Source organism: Silurus meridionalis, chromosome 6 (genome assembly GCF_014805685.1).
Source record: "Silurus meridionalis isolate SWU-2019-XX chromosome 6, ASM1480568v1, whole genome shotgun sequence".
Classification (NCBI taxonomy): domain Eukaryota; kingdom Metazoa; phylum Chordata; class Actinopteri; order Siluriformes; family Siluridae; genus Silurus; species Silurus meridionalis.
In genome coordinates this window covers 10,956,939-10,981,298 of record NC_060889.1, presented here as the reverse complement: position 1 = coordinate 10,981,298, position 24,360 = coordinate 10,956,939, and the positions used below count along the sequence as shown (strand labels likewise).

General features: G+C 39.4%; 2 protein-coding genes across 2 annotated transcripts; one reads left to right on the top strand and one right to left on the bottom strand.

The window, feature by feature from the left end:
- The first annotated feature begins 284 nt into the window (after positions 1-284).
- LOC124387429 (collectin-12-like) lies at positions 285-9,089 on the top strand. The gene is made up of 9 exons (XM_046851791.1): positions 285-611; positions 934-984; positions 2,176-2,298; positions 3,241-3,327; positions 3,492-4,535; positions 5,481-5,963; positions 7,582-7,727; positions 7,857-7,966; positions 8,364-9,089. The coding sequence occupies exons 1-9, from the start codon at positions 605-607 to the stop codon at positions 8,509-8,511; spliced, it is 2,199 nt and encodes a 732-aa protein (XP_046707747.1). The 5' UTR covers positions 285-604; the 3' UTR covers positions 8,512-9,089.
- Positions 9,090-11,374: 2,285 nt separating this feature from the next.
- Positions 11,375-23,496, bottom strand: hacd1 (3-hydroxyacyl-CoA dehydratase 1). Its single transcript, XM_046851792.1, is given in 8 exon segments — positions 11,375-11,793; positions 15,827-15,862; positions 15,865-16,004; positions 18,269-18,390; positions 18,489-18,577; positions 18,664-18,682; positions 19,091-19,208; positions 23,318-23,496. Coding segments are annotated over 8 exon segments (726 nt in total). The 5' UTR covers positions 23,437-23,496; the 3' UTR covers positions 11,375-11,710.
- Positions 23,497-24,360: the final 864 nt, after the last annotated feature.

Here is a 24,360-nt window from a genome sequence, read left to right as displayed (position 1 = left end):
AAAACACAATACTTACATTTATATTTACATTAAGATTAGCATTAGCATTTGCAGACGCCCTTATCCAGAGCATGTACAAAAGTGCTTTGAGTCTCTAGCAATGAATAAATGTACACTGGTACGCTAGATTACAAACTTAATATAAATATAAGTCTTGAATTCTACAAAGCAAACTTGGAAAGTGCTAATTTAATACTGTATTCATTTTGGGTTGCACGATGAGATAGTTGGTTTGGATTGTCATGGGTTAATTCCTCGCGGATCTGGCAACCCTATGTCACAGTACCACTGCTAGACGAGCTCAGTGCTGGTGTGGAGCAGTGATGGGATTGAGGCGTACTTTATTTTCGAGCTGAAATATTAGAAATGCTTCAGTAGAATGTTAGACAGGAAGCACTGGAAATTTCCATAATGAAAGCACGGAAAATTGGTTGGACTGAAACTTTGTTCTCCCCCAGGACTGGCAGTAAAGCAGGGAAAGACGCTTTTTTCTTTCAAATCATGGAGGGCAAACTGATTTGAGTTTTTTCGAGACGTCAAAAACTGTTTTGTTATTCCGATTTTTGTGCCAAACTGCGAGGTTTTCCGCTGAATATCGAGCGCGATGAAAGGTGAGACGCGGTACATTTGATGCACAGGACATAAGGACATGCATTTAGTTGTTTACGCGCGTGCGTTTGTGCGTGCGCGCGAGATCGCCTGCTGTTGAACATCTGGTAGATATTGACAGCGCGGCGTGTGATGTTTTCTCATTTAGACGCAGTAGGGATATTCATCAGTAGCCCTGAAAGCTGTTGCATGTTATTGTGTCATTGGGAAATTGTTTGGCAGGGCGAATGTGCATAAGATATGGTGATATTATGTTGCTCTCTCTCTCTCTCTCTCTCTCTCTCTCTCTCTCTCTCTCTTTCCTTTATTCTTTATTTCTTAAAGACGAGTTCACTGAAGAAGAGGACGTCCAGTCGTTTGGGTACAAGAGGTTTGGTAAGAGCTTCTTTTTTTACACACACAATACAATTCTTTTTACAAACAAATACAACTACTGTATAAGGACAAAGGTTTTGGGACATCTCGCTTTGAAGACCCAAACCTGTTCCAGCTTGAAATGTGCACAAAAGCGAGCTCCATGAAGATATGGTTTATACAGCTTGGAGTGGAAGATCTTGAGTGGTCTGCTATAGAGCTCTGAGCTCCTCAAGATATTAAACACCTTTGGGATCACTGACTGAACCTCCTCATCCTGCATCAGTACCTCACTTTGCTAACCACAAGTCTAAAACTTTATTTCGGCTTCTCACGTTAGGGGTCGCCACAGCGGACCATCCGCATGTTTGATTTGGCATCTTTTTACGCTGGATGCCCTTCCTAACACAACCCTCCCCATTTATCTGGGCTTGGGACCGGCACTAAGGCTTGTGCAACCCTAATGGCTGGGGATGGTTCCCTGACCGGGGATCGAACCCGGTGAGAGCGCCGCATCCTAACCACTAGACCACCAGGGAACCTCCACAACCACAAGTCTATTCTTACTAGAGTTTAGGGTATTATAACAGCAAACGGGGGGTTATTGTGGAAAACATTTCAGAAAACACGTACAAATCTTATGGTCAGGTGTCCACAAACCTTTGATCAAACTGAATACATAAAATACATATCTTAAATAAATATATTTTAAACACATAAAGGCATCAGCAGTCAGTATGCGGTTGTTTTGCAGGTGTTGAACACAGCCCAGCTGCTGAATTTTTTTAAAACAAACATCCTCATACCTCCGATTGGTCTTTTGTCAAGAGTTCATATGTCTAATAATGAATGTGCGTAAGGTTTGCAAAGATTTGCGAGTCGAAATGCATTTAAATATTTGACCCGGTTTTGTAATTTTGTAAAAATCGACTGGGAAAGTGTTTAAGGAAAACTTGTAGTCGTCAGGGTTTTATGTAGTACAAAATGTCAGACCTGGGGGAAAAAAAAAAAACATTCAAATGACATAAGGTATTGAAGTGGAGAGCTGAAACATCAGCAACACTGAACCCATGAAGTGTTCCCATGAAAAGAGGCAGCAATTACAGGGCCTGAGCATTTTCAACTTGCTTGTTTTTGCCTGCAGGTTTATTTTCTCGTCTGTGCAGGGATCATTATCAAAGTGACATGTAAAGATCTTACGTCTGATTGCAGGTTTTCAGGAGGGAACTCAGTGCACTAAATGTAAGAGCGAGTGGGCCCTGAAGGCAGCCATAGGCCTTCTGTACATTCTCTGCATCTTTCTCACCATTGCTGTAGCCATCCTGGGATACAAAGGTATCACGCATACACGTGACACATTCCTCGCGTTCTTGTCCATCTTTTGGATAATCCTAAACTTTGTCAACAAATGATCTTGAAGTTTTTGCCTCATGTTAGTTTTATGTTTAATGTATTTGGTTTGGGTGGACTGTTGCACTTTTATTGGCGTGTTTATATTATTTCGTGTTCGGATTGTTTCCGTGCGAATGAGGTCATGTGCAGTGTTTTCTGTGGGGTCTTATTCCAGCCAAGAATAAGGATTTAGTGCTGTTTCTTTGCCATGGATACAAAAGTGGGTTTATTTGTTTTGTAGGGGCTGTAACCACAGCTTTGCGAATGTGTGTGTGTGTACACCCAAAATTCGTGGGTGACCCTGCAAGGACAAGGCAGACGTTAGTAATTAAGACTGTCACTTATCTGTAAACCTTTATTTTTTTTTCCCTGTTCTCCTAGTTTCCAGATGGTCCTATCTTCTTTAACAATGGGTTTTTTTTTTAGTGACTGTTATGTATGTGTGTGTGTGTGTGTGTGTGTGTGTGTGTGTGTGTGTGTGTGTGTGAGAGAGAGAGAGAGAGAGAGATAGAAACTACTAATAGTTTGAGCAAAGAGCACGGATTAGCACGGATCCAACTTGGCCGTGTAATGTAGTGTTTAAGCCAGGCTAAACACTATTTGACACTTTTTATATATTTTATGGGAAATGTTTTGTAATGGGTGTATTACACATTGCTAAATGTTAGGTTCATGTTAAGGTTTGTAACATCAAATAATATTGCCGTTTGCCTCAAACTGACGCAAAACAAGTAACCAAAGTCGTTTTCGTTAATAGTACGACGGAACTTTCGATAACGAGTGTACAATCATAGTCCCTTGAGCATATATGTGTAAATGCTATTCAAATTTCCGATCATCCATAAGAAATATCAATTAACTTTGATTTTTGACTGTTCCTTTTAGTGGTACAGAAAGTGGATGGTGTTACAAAGGGAATGCACAACTATGAGGGCAAAATCAGTGCTATGGAGACCGATGTAAGGAAGATAGGTAAGTTCTAATGTACTTTAAAACTAAACATTTAGAATTTCAATAAGGAGTCTTTGTTGTCCGTTAATCAATTTAGAATATATACATTTTTATCTGTCAAAACCCTTTATTTTCTTTCCCCCTCTAATTTTTCCCTTGTCTTGATTCCGTATGCCTTGTATCAGATGACGAATCTGGTATGAAGTTGAAGAACACATCCAGTGAGCTGCAGATGTTTCGTTCAGGTTTAAAAGTGTTGCGTCAAAAGCTCGCCGCTGCCTCTGACTCTGTCAACAGGAATGCTGCTGTTTTGCAGCAGCTCCGATCATCATCACAAGATGTGCTTTCGCTGCAGGCATATTTACACTCGCAGCTAAACGCCCATGCCGGCTCGCTGCATTTTGCTAACGCTACACTCTTCTCGGTTGCCGCAAACACACCTGTGCTGCAGCGGGACACTGTGCGGCTTCAGCAAAACCTGCAGACGCACACCAATGCACAGCGCATGCTCCAGTTTTCCATTGACCGTCTCAACTTTACACAAATGCAGCAGGACGCTATCACAGCAGCACTGCAGCGCACACTGGAAGTCGCAGACATGAATGCGCAGAGTACCTATAACGATGTGCTAAATCTGCGGCGGGAGACGCAGCTAGTGGGCAGCATAGAGGACTGGATTAAGGAAAAAACCACGAATCTGGAAAAAGCTGAATTTAATGCATCCACCCAAGTTCTGGACACTGTGCATGGATTGGGGGAGGCAAATGTGCAGCTAGCTAGCATCTTAAATCAAATTCTCAACATAAGCATGCTCAGCGATGGTAACGCAGCGAACTTGAGAGAGCTACAGGAACAGCAACTGGATTATGGCAGCCGAACAAGTGCTCGCTTCGATAGAATAGAGGAAAGGCTGGATACAGCAGAAGAAAACATTAACAGGGTCACAGGAAATGTGAGCTATACCACGTGGATGCTGGGGGGAGTGAACGGAGAACTCGGTGCTTTAAGGAGCTGCTCGGAGACAGTGGGGCAACATTCAGATCTCCTGCTGAATTTAAACAGGACCCTGGCTGAGACACAGGCAGATGGGTCTGCTCTGAAGTTGCAGCAGGATGACCTTTCAGCTCGGCTAGACAAAGAAGTCAGCAGTCTTTCCATTATCATGGAAGAAATGAAGCTCGTGGACACCAAGCACTCTCAGCTAATCACCAATTTTACAGTATTACAAGGTATGAAATTATGCAGGCTAGAAACTCACGCATTATCAAAGTTCTGTCAGTTTATACCTTAAAGTTTATTCTAATCCAAAAATTTGGGAGGACAAGAAACTCTTTTTGAGGCACATGACGGACACGAGTGAGTGCAAGAACAGTTCTTTTTGTTGTTTACAATGAAGACATTTGTGTTTGAGATCAAATGATACATTTAAGCTCAAAGATCGAATTTTCTGTTTTTATTTCCTGATATTAACATGCATTTGTGGCACTTTTAATTGTAGACCACCCAATGTTTTAGCTGAGCGGGAAGTCTTTCGGGGGTTTTCGTACAATGTTTCTTTCAACAACTACTAATGTTTCCTTTGGCTGAACTGTTTCAGGTTTTTTTAGTACATCAGTGTTTTTCTTTTTCCGAAATTGTTTTATTTACTGTGACTAAGGTCTATGCAAATAGTCTTTTCTCAGCATGAAAGGATTTGCTTTTCTCCCATTGGCATCTCTCTAGTTTTCATGTTGGTTTGTCTTTTTTGACAGCAAAAGGTGCCATTTTTTTAATAGTTTAACAGACCTAGATGTAAATATCAGAAAATGCTGATATTTTGATATGTTGTCTCAGATATTTTTTCAGTTTATAGCAAGAAATTGCCGTTCCAGTTCTTTTGGAACACACCGTACTTAAAAAAAAAATTACGGACTCTTCTCATTTAACATATAGCTGATTGGTAAATTCTAATCTCTGTACATAAAGTATATCTTCAATGCATCTATGAGAGATGCATATTAGAAACTAAACTTCTGTAAGGAAGGTCGATTGGAATGCGTTGAATTGTGCAAATGGAAATTCTTCTAGTTGTTAAAAGCACCACAATGGTGAGCCTTTACTCAGATGTGAAAACCACAATTTCCTAACTAACCCTCATAACACCCAGTTCAATTATTCTTCTATTGCTATTTTAGGCCCTCCTGGTCCAAGGGGCCCCCGTGGTGAAAAAGGCCTTGCTGGTGAAGTCGGTTCTCCCGGTCAGAAAGGTGAGAGAGGTGATAAAGGCGAGTCAGGTGCTCCAGGCTCTCAGGGTGAAAAAGGAAGCGCTGGTCCTCCTGGTTTTTCAGGTATCCCAGGTATGCAAGGATCTCGTGGTAGCCCGGGATCAAAGGGCTCAAGAGGTTCAGGAGGCCGTGCAGGACCACAAGGCACAAAGGGAGAGCCTGGCACACCTGGACTGCCAGGCAAAGATGGGATGCCAGGGCCCCTGGGTTCTCAAGGGCCACTGGGAATACGTGGACCAATTGGTCCTGTAGGGGAGCCTGGACCTATGGGATTACCAGGGCCTATGGGACCTCCCGGACCACCAGGGTTACCAGGCAATGTAGCTCCATATCCAATGATACCTGTCCCACCAGAAGGAGCTTTACCACTAGTTGCTACACACTCTCTGTTAGGTGAGACACATTACACAAAGGCAGCGAGGTTTAATCACACATTTTAAAAAGAAGTTCATTGCAAAAGACAGATATTCCAGCTATTCCTACTATAGGTTTTTTGAAAAGTAAGTACAATCATAATCTGAGCCAGATACAACTCTTAAATGAAACTCTAGAGCTTGTCAGTGGTGGACAAAGTACATTTACTTAAGTTAAAGTAGAGATATAGTAGGTAAAATATTACTCCAGCATAAGTGCTGCCTTTAAACTTCCACTTGAGTAAAAGTACAAAAGTGTATGTTCTTAAGCATTCAAAGTACTATGATTTATGTCTATAATGTCTTATCATCATGTTTGTCACAAGACTATTTGCTTAATCAACTCAGTTTATGTTAAAAGACTCAGCACACCAGTCTACTGATAGAACGATGTTAATTAGTCACTGATTGTCTATTAAAATTATCATGAGCCCAAAACCTTCTTTTCAACTTAAAAAAAAAACCTCTCAAAATGTACTGCTTGCTGTTGAACTGATGTTGAACTGTACGTTTGTCAGTAAATACCATCAACTGGCGATCAAAACAAGTTCAAATCAGAGCAAGTACAGATACACGAAAAAACTACTTAAGTACAGTAAAACATTTACTTTCTTTACTGTCCACCACTGAAACTTGTCATACAGAACATCTGGAAAACTAGTAGAATAAAGTGATTCAGTGATTTTATTTGTAGTAATTCTATACAACTTGGATTTTGAGTGGAAATGCACAATGTCATTCTTAGTAGCTTTATCAAAGAAGCATATCATAATGGAAGGTGAAAATAAAAGACTGGAACCTGGGTTATTGTTTTTTTTTCGGGGCCTTGATTTTGGCTTCAGTGTATCCTTAGTAAGGAGACTGGAATAAAGCAGAATCCACCAAGCATTACAGCTGTCAGTTTTCAGATATGGTTTGCATTTGCGCTCTTGAACAAATCACATCTGCAAAGTTGAAAAATAGCCTATGATGTCATTAATGTTTGATAAAATATTAAGATGTGCCAAAAGATATTGCACAGTTGCCTTTAAATTCTTTATACAGCGAAGAGTTGGCAAAAGCAAAGTTTGATATCAGTCTGAGCAATAAGAAATATGCAGAACATTTGTTGCAACAAAGTGGTGAAAGAAAAAATGAAGAACATTTCAGTGAAGGTTCAGCTGCAGTCCAGACCGAAATCCACCCGCTGTCCTTTGTGATTTAGTGGACCTCAGTTGCCACATCGCTGAGGCAGTTTTTTGTTTTGTGGAGGATTGAGCAACGCTTAATTTTCAGTTACTGTTACACTGTAAACTCTTTATTTGAAAAAGTATTTACAGAATGATGTTTATGTACTGAGATATCCTGTCCAAATATTGTTAGAAAAGGACATAATTAGTACTCGCCGTTTCGTTTGATTAGATACAGACATAATTACACACTAAGCATTACAATCTTCGATGCACATAAACACACCCACACAATCTGCTACTTCCTGTCTGATGAAACCAGTTAGACACAATCAATGTAGATGACACTGTCAAGACGGGTGGTGTAAATAGGCACTGATGTAAACACACTATACCCACATCAGAGCTGTGTGTGTGCTTGTTATATAGGTGGAGATGTCTGCCCTGATGACTGGGTATGGTTCCTGAACAGCTGTTACTTCTTCTCTACTCAAACACTGACTTTTGACAATGCTTTTCAAAAGTGTAATGGTATGTCTTCATCCATGGTCATCATCAACGGTAATGAAGAGCAGGTGAGAGGAGAAAGCATTTAAACATTCTGGGTTGGATTCCTACAGTTTCAGAAACTTTTTGCTCAAGGAAGAGCTCATAGATTATACGGTCATGTTACACTACGAATATGTAATGTGTTCTATCCTCAGGACTGGTTACTTCTTCACACAGTTGGTAGAGGATTTTTCTGGTTGGGGTTGACAGATCGACAAAAGGAGAATGTTTGGCAGTGGGTGGATGGCTCAGAGCCTACTTTCACGTAAGTATACCTTGGAAGGGGAGGTGGTAGCTTAGTGGTCTCCAAGCTGCCACTCCTGGGCTCTTGAGCAAGATCCTTAACCCTTAACTGCTCATTTTTAGGTCACTCTGGATAAGGGCGTCTGCCAAATGCCATACGTGTTATTTTTTCAAGGTGGAATTTTAGTGGTTAAAGCAAGAGTTCAGATCCCAGCTACAACAAGCTAGATCCCTGAGCAAGGCCCTTAACCCAATAGCTGCTCAGTTGTATAAATGAGATAAATGTAGCTCTGGATAAGGGAATCTACAAAATGCTGGAAATGTAAATGAATGTCTATGTAAACACTGGTTTTAGCTGAGATGGAGTCTTAGGACGTTGGCTACATTATAATTGCTTGTTTGTGGGTGTTTTCATGTAGGAAGTGGAGGCCTGGTCAGCCTGATAACTGGCACCACGGGCATGATGAAGGAGAGGACTGTGCAGGCCTCGTTCACGGAGGCAAATGGAACGACTTTTACTGCGACCAAGAGCTTGGATTCATTTGTGAGAAAGCAGCGAACAGCTGAAATCTGTAGTGTAGCAGATGTAGTGTGTGTCCCAGATAAATGTGGTCAAACAACATAGCAGCTTGTGTTAGAGATAGATGGCAAGTGAAGGTGATGCAGAGAAGACAAATAAAGAAAGACCATATTGTAGAAGTAGTAAGCTGCAGTGTTTGGGGTAAGGTGGGCTGTTTAATGTCTGCTCTCCACTGATATTATGTAATCAAATCATTCCTGGACAGTCAGTTTATAATCATCAAGAAGCCATTACCACTCAGCTTTGAGCTTAACACATGTAAAGATGCTCATTAATGTTGTAATGATGTAATTTCATTACTATATGGAAAATATGTATATAATTTTGAAGTTTTACTAAAAAAATGTTTTATATTGTGAATACTAACCTGCCATTTCTTTATATATATATATATATATATATATATATATATATATATATATATATATATATATATATATATGCGCTTTTTCCCCACACATACACTACCTACAGTATAAATAAATCAATAATAGGAAAAATATTTGCCGGCCCCCAAGTTATTACTGATGTGTAATAAATAAGGAAAGTAAATTCTACACCATAAGTGCATTGTCATAGTCATTTTTATTGTTTCTTCCTTGTTGCTTATTTCACTTGATTATCATGATGGTTATTCATTACACTTAAAAACTTGCAGTGCACTTATTTCAACGAACATATCCATTTTCGTAAGTATTCACATTTTTAAACTGTCATTACGCTTTTCATATTCTTTGTCTTTGACTTCTATCTCCCTTCTCCTCAGCTGCACAGAAGAATAAAATTATGTAACAGTAGCACCTTAGAGGGAGACACTACTCAACAAATTTGTTTCTAAAAAAAAAAAAAAAAAAAAAACTAAATGAAAAGACTGTTCTATGTCATTTTCTTCACACTATGAAGGAGGTTTTCTGTAGGAGGTTTCGACTGCAAACCTAGCCATCACAGTTCTTGGAGCCATTTCAGTCAGAATCAGAGTGAAATTGGCTGTTACAGTATACAGGATGTTTTGCATTGTCGGAAAAAAAAAAAACGAATAATTTACTCAGTTATTTTATTCAATATATTTAAGACCGTGTACTGTGGTAGGCATGAACTTCGGTGGTCTCATTTATCAAACCATACAACGATGCAGCATTGTGACAATACTCTGGTAACCTTGGTTTTTGGTGTTATTGTTAGTTGTGGGGTATTTAGATGAACTCAGAGAAATAACACTGGTATACAATGGCATCCCAAATTTGTCCCCCAAGTCTAATGCAACTATCTGTGAAAAAAGAATAGGGGACTGTGTAATCGTGTTACATTTTATTGAGATACTGCGATAGTCCGATTTAGTCTTTGTCTGAGTTTTCATAATGAAAATACCATCAGAAAAAAAAATCATTTATACCTTGAAATGTAAAGAAAACTAAATGGTTGCCACTCGCTGTTTTCAATTTTCATTCCATTCATAACCACAAAAAAGCATAACTCCGTCACTTCTGATTTAGTGGTTACAAGATCTGTGATGGATGTCAACACAAGGAAACATGACATGGAATGAAACGAAATACACCATGACACCATGCTATGAAGACTGACGAAGCTAGTCAGGGTTCAGAACAGATTTATGGCCTTCTTGAGAATCTGAAATTGTAAGTATATAAGTGTGTCGAAGTGAGAGCATGCTGACCTGTCGGTTCACTGTTTCGTTTTTATTTATCCCTGAACGATCCTCACCGATTTTGAAACACCATATAGGGATGTAAACATTGAAGAAATAAAGAGTCATAGTCCGGTCAAAGTTTTAAAAATAAAAGTGCGACATTTTCCCCCTTCATCCTGACACCACGCTCGTGTATAAACATTTGAAACTAAATCGGAAACGGGACAAACTTTTGCTGGCTGAACAGTTTGATGATTAACTATACTCAAATTTATACCATAGCCTAGTCAATCTGGTACTCGGATTGGTCAGAAAGCATTTTGATCAATGATTTATGTTCTCTAACAGCACAACTCCGTAGTGGTGGCTGCAAAGCAAAGCACACGGTTATATTCATGTGTTCACTGTAATATCTTTTACGCTATAGTAACTTTTATGTAACAGGGACTAATGACAAAGAATAGTCATTAATATGGCAAACCTTTATGTATGAAGATTTAACATTTCTGAAAGAAACCTCTGCTGTCAGCATTTTGCAACAGTGAACTTTTTGGTTCTCATCAATGGCAAGCTGAATTTCTTTGTCATTTAGTTACAGTATAAGAAAACCGAAAGCCTGGTGAAGGGGTGGGCTGTTGATTGACTGTGGAACATTAAACTATAAAAGGAAAAAAAATAATTGCTTTGTGGACTTAATGTTAAATATTCCTAATGTGTTTTAATTATTTAAAGAAAAAAATAACCAGGTTCTGGGTCGGTAACGGTGATACATCAGCCATTAATTATTTTACTATAACAATACTTTTATGTTTTATTGCTAACATAACATACCAGATTTAAATATTTTAGAATACAGATGCAAAAGCTGTTTTTTTTTTTTTTCCCATGTACACTGTTTCTCACAACTGAAATGATAAATGTCTGGGTCTAATTCTTCTATTATTATTTTATCATTAAAAATCCCTTCCTCAAATGCACTAATCTCACTGGTGTTTCTTGAGTAAACGCACCAGTTCGAAACCTTCCAATGGCATTCACAGTAATCAGCAGATTATCATTTTACCCTCGTTCTTCACTCTTGGTTACATTCCGAATACAGAGAAGGTTGAGTCCAGTGAAAGCTGACACCGTATCCATACTAGAGATTTAATCCAGAATGTGAATCAATCCACTACAGATGAGCAGAACACTAGAAACTACAGAAAAGGATTTCAGTGGGGGGAAAAAAAAAGATGTAATTCAAATTAGAGGTTTAGTCAATTAACAGTTCCTTTTGGATGAACCACATAAAATATAACTAAAGCATGTAATTGACCATACTTTGGAGGTTCAGAAATACCGGGAGTATTTCCATTCAAGTGATAGACACCAGGAGTGGTCGTAGCAGAGATTTGGCTACTGAAGCATTTCCAATGTGTTGCAAATTGTAGGTTTTGTTGCTGATCATCACGTCTGATATTATCTTTTCTTCTCTGTTGTGTCCAGGTCTGAGCATTAATTGATTGTTGGGGTGGATGGCACGGCATGGGATTTTACTTTTACTCATCTTTCTCCACTATAACCTCCCCATGAAGCACCTTTCTCCTCTGACGTAGCATGTGGAAATATAACTGAGGAAACACTAAAACAAAAAGAGTGAATTCATAAACATTAGGATATAACTTGAACTTCCACGAACGAATGAAATCACTGCATGTAAAATATAGTATGAGTAAAAACTCAAACCTGAATCTAAAAGAGGAGAGACTGGGTTACAACTAGGCATAAAATCGATATCCTGCAGGGTGTCCCTTTATATAAGTTATTGTTCAACCTAAGTGGTCTAGAAAAAAACCCATCTGTCTGGCTCCAAAATAGAAAACCAAAAACTATACACACAACAATGCTCCATTTACACAGTGTGGTTAAATTCCATGAGTAGGACTTTAGAAGCTGAGCAAAACAAAATCCAGATGATTTCCTGGTTTCTATACCACACTGGTTTGACTTTTGCTCTTTGAAAAAATATGCAGTGTTACAGTATATGCATCGTAACAAATTCGCATAACAAACATAGAATCTTTTCAGGCTGAAACATGCAGAACATTTAAAGAGTTTAAAATACACTATATGGACAAAAGTTTGTGGACACACAAGCATTATATTCATATTTTTTTTGAACATCCCATTTCACAATCGGTCCCCGTTTACTGTTACAATGCATCCAGACAGTATTCACAGCGCTTCACTTTTTCCACGTTACGTAACAGCCTTATTCCAAAATGGATTCACTTCATTCTTTTTCTCAAAATTCTACAAACAATACCACATAATGACAATCAATTCAATTCATTTTTATTTGTATAGTGCTTTTAACAATGAACATTGTCTCAAAGCAGCTTTACACAGAAAATGTGGTAATAAAGTTTGTCCCTGATGAACGAGCCGGTGGCAACTGTGGCAAGGAAAAACTCCCCGAGATGGCATAAGGAAGAAACCTTGAGAGAAACCAGACTCAAGAGGGAACCCATCCTCATCTGGGTTGCACCATTTAAATGTCCATAAATGTTCATTTATTGCAGACATACGATGTTGCGGAGTACAGTGATGGTGATCAGAAGCAAACTGTAGTCCTGAGTCAATTTCATGGAACCACCTTCCCCAGCTGCACAGAGTGGCCTCCAAACAAAGAGAACACTATCCAGAGGCAGGCCTGGACAAAGTGGAAAGATCCGTGGAGGGACGAGGGGCAGGAACAGTGGTCACTGACATGAAAGTCGTCTGTTTGAAAACTTTGTAAATTTATGAAAAAAATCACATGTACCCAAGTATTCACAGCTTTTGCTCAATACTTTGTTGAAACACCCTTGGCACCAATTACAGCCTCAAGTCTTTTTGAGTATGATACTACAAGCTTGGCACAGATATTTTTGCCAGTTTCTCCCATTCTTCCTTGAAGAACCTCTCAGGCTCCATCAGGATGGATAAGGAGCGTCAGTGCAGTCATTTTCAGGTCTCCCCAGAGATGTTTAAACGGGGTAAAGTCTGTGCTCTGGCTGGGCCACTCAAGGAAATTCACAGAGTCGTCCCGTAGCCACTCCTTTGTTATTTTGGCCGTGTGCTTAGGGTCGTTGTCCTTTTGGAAAATGAACCGTCGCCCCAGTGTGAGGTCCAGAGCGCTCTGGAGCAGGTTTTTATCAAGGATCTCTCTGTGCATTGCTGCATTCATCTTTCGCTCAATTCTGACTAGTCTCCGGTTCCTCCCGCTGAAAAACATCCCACAGCATGATGCTGCTACCACCATGCTTCACTGTAGGTATTAGACAGGTGATGAGCAGTGCCTGACATTCTTGGCTTGACATTTAGGCCAAAGAGTTCAAGAATTTTGTTTCTCATGGTCTGAGTCCTTCAGGTGCCTTTTACTAAGTTGCTTCTGTGCTGAGGACACTGTGCTCATTTGGAGCATCAAAGCTACAGATATGTTTTCTGTACACTTGGATTCCTTGGACTTCATGGCTTGGTTTGTGCTCCTACACTGTTAACTAGTGTAGGACCTTATATAGAAGGGTGTGTGCCTTTCCAAATCATGTCCAGTCAACTGAATTTACCACAGGTGGACTCCAATCAAGTTGTAGAAACATCTTAAGGATAAGCATTTACATGTAATGTATGTAAATGTAAATCTTTACCAGAGCAACTTACAAAGTTTAATGCTTTAACCACTGTGCTACCACCAAGCTGTGAAAACAGGATGCACCTAAGCTCAAATCCGAGTGTCATGGCAAAAGTTGTAAATGCTTATGTAAATTAGATTTTTTTTCTTTTTATAAATTTGCAAAGATTTCAAACAAACATTTTTCATGTTGTCATTATGGTGTATTGACTATAGAATCTTTAGGGAAATAATGAATTTAATCCATTTTGAAAAAAAGGCTGTTACATAACAAAACGTGGAAAAAGTAAAGTGCTGAAAATACTTTCCGGATGCTCTGTATAATAACTGCCACTCTTCTGGGAAAAGGTTCCACTAGATTCTGGAGTGTGCTTATGGAGTTTTATGCTCATTCAGCTATAAGGGCATTAGTAAAGTACTGATGTAGAGTGAGGAGGCCTGGGGTGCAGTCAGAGTTTCAATTCATCCCAAAGTTGTTCAGTAGGGTTAAGGTCAGAGCTCTATAGCTAGAGATCTTCCATTCCAAACCATATCTTCAGCGAGCTTGCTTTTTTGAACAGGGGCACTGGCATGCTGGAACAGGTTTGGGTCTCCTAGTTCACGTGAAAATTTTATGCTACCGCATCCAAACATATATAATAATGCACCTCTTGGGGTATAGGGAATAACCACCTACTGTGGTGTGAAGATTTCTTATTTTTTTGCATGTCTGTCACACTTTAATGTTTCAGATCATCAAACTAATTTAAATATTAGTAAAACATAACACAAGTGAACACAACATGCAGTTTTTGAATGAAGGTTTTTATTATTGAGGGAAGACAAAATCCAAAACTACATGGCCTTGTGTAAAAAAGTGTTTGCCCCCCTGTTACAACTGTGGTTTATCACACCTGAGTTCAATTTCTCTAGCCACACCCAGGCCTGATTACTGCCACACCTGTTCACAATCAAGAAATATCTTAAATAGGACCTGCCTGACAAAGTGAAGTAGACCAAAAGATCCTCAAAAGCTAGACGTCGTGCTGAGATCCAAAGAAATTCAGAAACAAATGATTAATTGAGATCCATCAGTCTGGAAAAGGTTATAAAGCCATTTCTAAAGCTTTGGGACTCCAGCAAACCACAGTGAGAGCCATTATTCACAAATAACAAAGCGACGTACAAAAAGTGCTTTAAATCTCTAATTACCCCAAGAGCACAGCAACAACTCATCCAAGAGGTCACAAAAGACCCCACAACAACATCCAAAGAACTGCAGGCCTCACTTGCCTCAGTTAAGGTTAGTGTTCATGACTCCACCATAAGAAAGAGACCGGGCAAAAAAACGTCTGCATGGCAGAGTTCCAAGACGAAAACTGCTGCTGAGCAAAAAAAAGGTGCAAGTCCACCTCTGAATAGCTGAAGAAAAACAAAATGAAGACTTTGGAGTGGCCTAGTCAAAGTCCTTACCTGAATCCTATTGAGATGCTGTGGCATGACCTTAAAAAGGCGGTTCATGTTCGAAAACCCTTCAATGTGGCTGAATTACAACAATTCTGAAATTCTTCCAAATTTCTCCACAGTGCTGTAACAGACTCATTGCAAGTGCTTGATTGCAGTTGTTGCTGCTAAGGGCGGCCCAACCAGTTATTAGGTTTAGGGAGCAAACACTTTTTCACACAGGGCCATGTAGTTTTGGATTGTGTTCTACATCAATAATAAAAACCTTCATTTAAAAACTGCATGTTGTGTTTACTTGTGTTATCTTTTACTAATATTTAAATTAGTTTGATGATCTGAAACATTAAAGTGTGACAAACATGCATAAATTTAAGAAATCAGGAATCACTTTTTCTCACCACTGTATAGCTGGAAAACTCAACTTTCCAGCTATCCAGCCTAAATAAAACCATATTGAATACAACTTTACCTTTGAAACTGAAGTGCATATTAAAAAAAAAAAAAAAAGACATTGATATAGTGCAGGCATAGTAAATAAGCAGGGCTGACTGATTCTTACGTGGGATGTAGGAGAGCATTACAATGATGAGAAGTAGTAATAGTCGAAGGAGACGTTGTATTTGTTTGGGAGCCTTAGAGAGTACATGCCCGCTTTCCGAACATATGGCAGAGCAGCATATATGGTCATCAGTTCACCAACCACGCCCAGAGGATACATGACAATGAACAAGTTATATCTGAAAGCCAAAGACAATATTAGAGATTTTTGTCAAATTATAAATCAACAGTTGAACTGCCTTTACAGACTATATTTTAAATATGAAACAAATTGTTTTGCTCAGGGTGTTTGATGTAGTTTACCCTGTAATCTATGGGGTTCAATTGCATAACGCTTTTAACAATTTACATCGGACAGGCAATAGACAAGCTAGTGGATATTGTACATATGTATTTGTTATAAAATATATAAATAGTTTTATAATTTTGGGTAGGTGATAAGCTTAAGTGATCAGGTAAGTGATAAAAAGTATGATAATATACTTTTCAAACTGTTTATTCACACAATGTACAGTGGGGCAAAAAAGTATTTAGTCAGCCAACAATTTTGCAAGTTCTCCCACTTAAAAAGATGAGAGAGGCCTGTAATTTTCATCATAGGTACACTTCAGCTATGCGAGACAAAATGAGAAAAAAAATCACGAAAATCACTGTCTGATTTTTTTTTAAAGATTTATTTGCAAATTGAGGTGGAAAATAAGTATTTGGTCACCTACAAAAAAAGCAAGATTTCTGGCTCTAACAGACCTGTAACTTCTTTAAGAGGCTCCTCTGTCCTCCACTTGTTACCTGTATTAATGGCACCTGTTTGAACTCGTTATCAGTATAAAAGACACCTGTCCACAACCTCAAACAGTCAGACTCCAAACTCCACTATGGCCAAGACCAAAGAGCTGTCAAAGAGCCCTCAATCTTTGGCTCCACACAAGATCTCACCCCGTGGGGTCAAAATGATCATAAGAACGGTGAGCAAAAATCCCAGAACCACACGGGGGGACCTAGTCAATGACCTGCAGAGAGCTGGGACCAAAGTAACAAAGCCTACCATCAGTAACACACTACGCCGCCAGGGACTCAAATCCTGCAGTGCCAGACGTGTCCCCCTGCTTAAACCAGTACATGTCCAGGCCCGTATGAAGTTTGCTAGAGAGCATTTGGATAATCCAGAAGAGGATTGGGAGAATGTCATATGGTCAGATGGAACCAAAATAGAACTTCTTGGTAAAAACTCAACTTGGTGTGTTTGGAGGAGAAAGAATACTGAGTTGCATCCAAAGAACACCATACCTACTGTGAAGCATGGGGGTGGAAACATCATGCTTAAGGGCTGTTTTACTGCAAAGGGACCAGGACGACCTTTCCGTGTATCGTGAGATTTTGAGTGAAAACCTCCTTCCATCAGCAAGGGAATTGAAGATGAAACGTGGCTGGGTCTTTCAGCATGACAATGATCCCAAACACACCGCGCGGGCAACAAAGGAGTGGCTTCATAAGAAGCATTTCAAGGTCCTGGAGTGGCCTAGCCAGTCTCCAGATCTCAACCCCATAGAAAATCTTTGGAGGGAGTTGAAAATCCGTGTTGCCCAGCGACAGCCCCAAAACATCACTGCTCTAGAGGAGATCTGCATGAAGGAATGGGCCAAACTACCAGCAACAGTGTGTAAAAACCTTGTGGAGACTTACAGAAAACATTTGATATCTGTCATTGCCAACAAAGGGTCTATAACAAAGTATTGAGATGAACTTTTGTTATTGACCAAATACTTATTTTCCACCATAATTTGCAAATAAATTCTTTAAAAATCAAACAGTGATTTTCTGGATTTTTTTTTTCCTCATTTTGTCATTCCAAGTGTACCTATGGATTCTTTGATATAGTAGTAAATGTTATTTATATTTCTCTATACTTAGTCTGTTCATGTTTTTGAAAAATCTCAACTTGCTCAAGATGAGTAAGGTCTAAGGGCATAGGACAAAAGCTTGTATGCATGTAATGAACAGATGTTAATAGTCTACAGGCATTCCAGTGCCCAAAACAGTCACTCTTAAAATCAGGATCAGCTGAATACGAGTCGTCCACAAGAAGCCTGATCAGCAGATTTGTTGCCTCTATCATGCCTCTGTGTGTCTGGTAATAAACTTAAAATGAGTTTCATTTGTTTCAGTTGGTTAGTAGTTATTGTTTTCAAGCTGTTTTAAAGTTTTACAAATATAGTTTGGATTCTACTTAATAACAGGCTAATGACCTATGCTATCTACAACACAGAATTTGTTGTAAAACAATATTTTTTAAAATATGGATAGGGATATGGGAATAAAGATGCCATCTGTGCATCTAGTATACACTGCATTATAAAAAAAAAGCATATAAGCATACTAAATGAAGCATAACTAGCTTTGTATGTCATACTATGTCAAACATTTGCATGCATAGATTTTGTACCTGGCCCATTTGATGAAGTAAGGCAGATGTTTAAGCAAACTGAACGTGTAGAAGGAGTAACGTGTGATCTCAGTGACTGTCCACACCACCAAAAACAAGATCACACTCTCTTGATTCTGGACCTAAAGAAGCACAGTAATACAGTAGGTAATGATTCCCTCTCTGAATAACACAACACATATACAATATTTGAATATATTAATTTAATGCTTGCACTCACCTGTCTGATACTATGTGTGATAAACCAAACCATGAATATTCGAGAGCATACTTGGACCCCAGTCACAATCACAGATGTCCGTACAATTCCTGCGAACCACAAACACTTATCCTCATCTACTCCTTGAACAACTCTACAACTTATTTGAAAGCTTGTGGTTTTGGAAAGTACATACCAATTGCACAGTGCCCAACCTGACATATAGGATGAAAACAAGACAGAAAAGGAAACAATGGGGTGAAATTAAAAGTTTAAGCAGAGAAAAACACACATGGCAAGGTGAAATAGAAGAGAAAAATTCTAGGAGACATTTCTGTCCATAAAAACATAAAGAGTGGAGTGAGACGGTTGGAATGATCAACTAGCAGTTTGTGAGAGAGAGAGAGAGAGAGAGAGAGAGAGAGAGAGAGAGAGAGAGAGAGAGAGAAAAGAAAAACAAATAAAAGATAGGACTAAGACGGTCAGAATGCGAGTGCGAGTGTGTGAAGAAAGAAAGAAAGAAAGAAAGAAAGAAAGAAAGAAAGAAAGAAAGAAAGAAAGAAAGAAAGAAAGAAAGAAAGAAAGAAAGAAAGAAAGAAAGAACGAACGAACAATACACTTACCTCCAGAAGAGCAAAGGTCTGGAAAAACTTAAGTGTCCGTGCTATACTTCTGTACAAGCCCTTGTGTGTGCCTTTCTGGAGATAGAAGCGAGTCATTGCTACAGCCAGCACCAGCCACCTGCATCACATATATATTCCATTTAAGCCGCTTAACAACACAATACACACTCTCTCCCAAACATACTGAACGCCATCATTTCCGTATATTACAAGTTTTTGCAGAATTCTTTTAAAAACACAATGTGAACCCTATAAAAGATATTTCACAATCACTGGGATTCAGGTTCAGGTCCAATTACACCCATAATTGCTCACTGGAATGCATTTGGCCAGATATTAATCCTGTAGGTCACTGAAGAAGCCAAAGCTGTTTTTCTTAAGTATACAATAAAACAAGGAACTTTCCTACTTTTGTTCCTATCTTTTTAAATTAAAAATACTGTAAAATAAGGAATTGTGAGAATGCATCTTTTATCTTGTTACATAAACTATATGGGCAAAAGTTTATGAACACAACTATCACACACGTGCTTTTTGGACATTCCATTCTGAGATTTAAACCGCATTTGCTAATATAATAACCTTCATTCCTCTGGCACATGGCTGTGGAGATTTGTGCTCATTCAGCCACATAAGCATTAGTGAGATCAGACACTGGTGTCAGCTCAGGAGGGCTGCAGTCAGTGATACAGTTCATCCGAAAAGGTGTTCAATGGGGTTGACATCCGGGATCTGAACCCTTAAGTTCTACACTCGACCGCTTTGGTTCGCACCACCGTTGCACACTTTGCCATGTGCACTGTCATGGCAGAATGTGTTTAAGCACTTAGTTCCAAAGAAGGGAAACTGCTATGCTGTAAAGACACTTGTGCATTTACATCTTTGTGGCAACAGTCAGTATGGAGAAAAAGGGGCGAGAAGATTCAGGCCAAAGAATATGACAAAAATTGAGATCATTTTATAATAAAAAATTAACACCGTACAGTGCGTTTAACTTTTTTTTAATTGATTTTATATTTATTACTTATATATATATATATATATATATATATATAATCTTTTTTATTTATTATTTTTATTTATTTATACAATATTTTACCTTCTAATATGTTATAATTAAAATTGCAGCAATTTAAATTTTAGATGAAAGACACTACAAATAGTCTTTATACAGTGAGGAAAATAAGTATTTGAACACCCTGCTATTTTGCAAGTTCTCCCACTTAGAAATCATGGAGGGGTCTGAAATTGTCATCGTAGGTGCATGTCCACTGTGAGAGACATAATCTAAAAAAAAAAATCCAGAAATCACAATGTATGATTTTTTAACTATTTATTTGTATGATACAGCTGCAAATAAGTATTTAAACACCTGAGAAAGTCAATGTTAATATTACAGAGGTCAAACGTTTCCTATAGTTTTTACCAGGTTTGCACACACTGCAGGAGGGATTTTGGCCCACTCCTCCACACAGATCTTCTCTAGATCAGTCAGGTTTCTTGCCTGTCGCTGAGAAGCACGGAGTTTGAGCTACCTCCAAAGATTCTCTATTGGGTTTAGGTCTGGAGACTGGCTAGGCCATGCCAGAACCTTGATATGCTTCTTACAGAGCCACTCCTTGGTTATCCTGGCTGTGTGCTTCGGGTCATTGTCATGTTGGAAGACCCAGACTCGACCCATCTTCAATGCTCTAACTGAGGGAAGGAGGTTGTTCCCCAAAATCTCGCAATACATGGCCCCGGTCATCCTCTCCTTAATACAGTGCAGTCGCCCTGTCCCATGTGCAGAAAAACACCCCCAAAGCATGATGCTACCACCCCCATGCTTCACAGTAGGGATGGTGTTCTTGGGATGGTAGTCATCATTCTTCTTCCTCCAAACACGTTTAGTGGAATTATGACTCAAAAGTTCTATTTTGGTCTCATCTGACCACATGACTTTCTCCCATGACTCCTCTGGATCATCCAAATGGTCATTGGACATGTGCTTGTTTGAGCAGGTGAACCTTCCGTGCCATGCATGATTTCAAACCATGACGTCTTAGTGTATTACCAACAGTAACCTTGGAAAAGGTGGTCCCAGCTCTTTTCAGGTCATTGACCAGCTCCTCCCGTGTAGTTCTGGGCTGATTTCTCACCTTCCTTAGGATCATTGAGACCCCACGAGGTGAGATCTTGCATGGAGCCCCAGTCCGAGGGAGATTGACAGTCATGTTTAGCTTCTTCCATTTTCTAATGATTGCTCCAAAAGTGGACCTTTTTTCACCAAGCTGCTTGGCAATTTCCCCGTAGCCCTTTCCAGCCTTGTGGAGGTGTACAATTTTGTCTCTAGTGTCTTTGGACAGCTCTTTGGTCTTGGCCATGTTAGTAGTTGGATTCTTACTGATTGTATGGGGTGGACAGGTGTCTTTATGCAGCTAACAACCTCAAACAGGTGCATCTAATTTAGGATAATAAATGTAGTGGAGGTGGACATTTTAAAGGCAGACTAACAGGTCTTTGAGGGTCAGAATTCTAGCTGATAGACAGGTGTTCAAATACTTATTTGCAGCTGTATCATACAAATAAATAGTTTAAAAATCATACATTGTGATTTCTGGATTTTTTTTTTTTTTTAGATTATGTCTCTCACAGTGGACATGCACCTACGATGACAATTTCGGACCCCTCCATGATTTCTAAATAGGAGAACTTGCAAAATAGCAGGGTGTTCAAATACTTATTTTCCTCACTGTACATAGCGGGTGATATTTAGTATTTCGCACATATTTTTGGCCTCAACTGTCAGACTACAGCACAGCTGGGAACAACAAACACTTGTTTTCAGACTGACTGAATTATCTCATAAAAAGTAATTACTGTCATCCATGTGATTGCAGTTGTCCGGTGTAGATCTACAACCCCAATTCCAAAAAAAAGGTGGAGCAATGTGTCAAATGTAAATAAAACCAGAATGCAATGATTTGCTACTTTAATAAACCTATTTTTTATGCACAATAGAACATAGAAAACAGATCAAAAGTTGAAACTAAGCAAATAAACGAAAGAAAGAAATAAAAAAACAAGGTCATTTTTCATTCAATGGCTGCAGCATGTCTAAAAAAAAAGAAAATTAGGTTGGGACAACAAAAGTGTTGGAGACAGTTGGAGAAAAGTGTTGCAACTAAATTAGGTTAACTGATAACAGGTCAGTGAGATGATTGGGTATAAATAGTGTATCTTGAAGAGGCAGAGTCCCTGAGAAGTAAAGATGGGCAGAGCTTCACCAATCTGTGAAAGACTGTGTTTACAAATTGTGAACAGGGTCATGCCTAGAAGAAGGTACACGTGAACATGATCCAGAAATGCGACCATCCTCTCTGGACCAAAGCTCTAAAACGCAATGTTCCTTAAAATGGTATACTGTATATTCTCAGTTTAAACTTTTTTTTGTAAATAGAATATGTATTTATGAGTAAATGATTGCATTCTGTTTTTATTTACACTTCATACAGTGTCCCAACTTTTTTGCAATAGGGGTTGTAATAAACGGCCTGGCAAACAGGATATAATAAAGAAGTGAATTCATAGTGTGTTGTATGAGTTCTGCACCAAATAGCTACAATTTGAATGTTGCATGAACTGTGTGTGGGTCAGATCTAATTCTTATATGTTATACAAAAAAGCAATTTTGGACTTCATATGAAAGACATATAGAAATAGTTATTGTATGTAGCTGATAGTGAAAGTGTAACAAGACCGAGAGAGAGAGAGAGAGACTCTCTCTACAGCTTCAGACACTCCACAGTGAGCATTCAGTCATATAGGTGATAAAAACACGCGCGCGCGCGTGGGCTGAAACTTCGCTGCGCGGTCAGAGGGAATCTCCGGTGTCAGCGCTGCGGCTAAACTTATCGCGCGCGCGCGCGAGATGCGCCGACCGTGCATGACGCTCGCGCAACACCGGACACCGTATTTGGCAACCGAGAGGCGCGCAGACACGGGCCCGAACCAAAAGCCCGGTTTATTCCCCCTCACACTGCCGCGGAGCCGACAAACTCAAACGCCTGTATGAAAACCAGCACTCCGGCGCGAGCCGGTGTCTCTCTCTCTCCCGTCCCTTTGCTCTGCGGTTGACCATAAACGGTTATACGGAGTTCTGAAACTATAAACAGCAACGCGAGCACCGTAAAGCCGAGCGGACTTAAAATAAAAAAATAAGTTGTGACAAGTTGAATCCTCACATACCCGGCCGTCATGGCGATATTGTAGAACATGAGCCATGCTGTGGCGATAATTCCCTTCGTCCGCTTCTTGTTGTTCGTTTCCTTTTCCTCGAGCGCTCCGTCCTCCTCTCCGGACGCCATGGCACCGGCGCGCGAGACCGACCACGAGTCACCGACTGGGAGCAGTGCACGAGCGCGGCTGTCAGTCAACGGGAATAGGGGCGGGGCCGGACACCCCAATCACAGCAGATCAGACACAGGACAATGGGAAGTTTTTAATCAAGCAGATTCACACGAAATTATTTTAAAATATGTAAAGGTCAAAGTAATGCTATCTATCTATCTATCTATCTATCTATCTATCTATCTATCTATCTATCTATCTATCTATCTATCTATATGTTCAAGTCATGTCAAGAAGCTTTTATTGTCATTTCAACCATATATAGCTGATGCAGTACACAGTGAAATAAAACAACGTTCCTCCAGAACCCTGATGCTACATAAAACAACAATCACAGAAACAGAAAACACAAGGCTAAGAACTAGTAAGAAAAATCCTTGCCACATAAAGTGCATGTGTACAACCTGGTGCAAACAGTAAACCTGTCGTAACAAAATAAAGTGAACAGTAGCAGAAGAATGTAAACAGAATATTGTGCAAATGAGCAATGTTTGTCATATTACTAATAATCATATGTTTACTTACTTCAGAACTGCTATTAGCAGTACAAAAGCATGGAGAGAAGCACATTAGCCAGAACAAAATACTAAATACAAAGAAACTATCAAAATACTCATAAACAAGGTTCACTATACAGTAAACTAAAGGCCTAGGGATATATTTTCCCAGCATGTACAGTGGGGTCAATAGGTCATGCCAATTGCACATATTTTTTACCTCAACTGTCAGACTACAGCACAGCTGAGAACAACAAACATTTCTTTCCAGACTGACTGAACCCCTCTGCTCATGATCTCATAAAAAGGCATTACTGTGATCTAAGAAATGGCCTGTGCAATTGGGAACAGGATAGAATCAATTCATAGTGCAATTTTATTTCT

Coding starts and splice junctions, on each gene's coding strand:
- LOC124387429 (XM_046851791.1), top strand. Junction 3,328..3,491: donor GACCGATGTAAGGAAGATAG/GTAAGTTCTAAT, acceptor GCCTTGTATCAG/ATGACGAATCTGGTATGAAG. Junction 5,964..7,581: donor TGCTACACACTCTCTGTTAG/GTGAGACACATT, acceptor CTTGTTATATAG/GTGGAGATGTCTGCCCTGAT.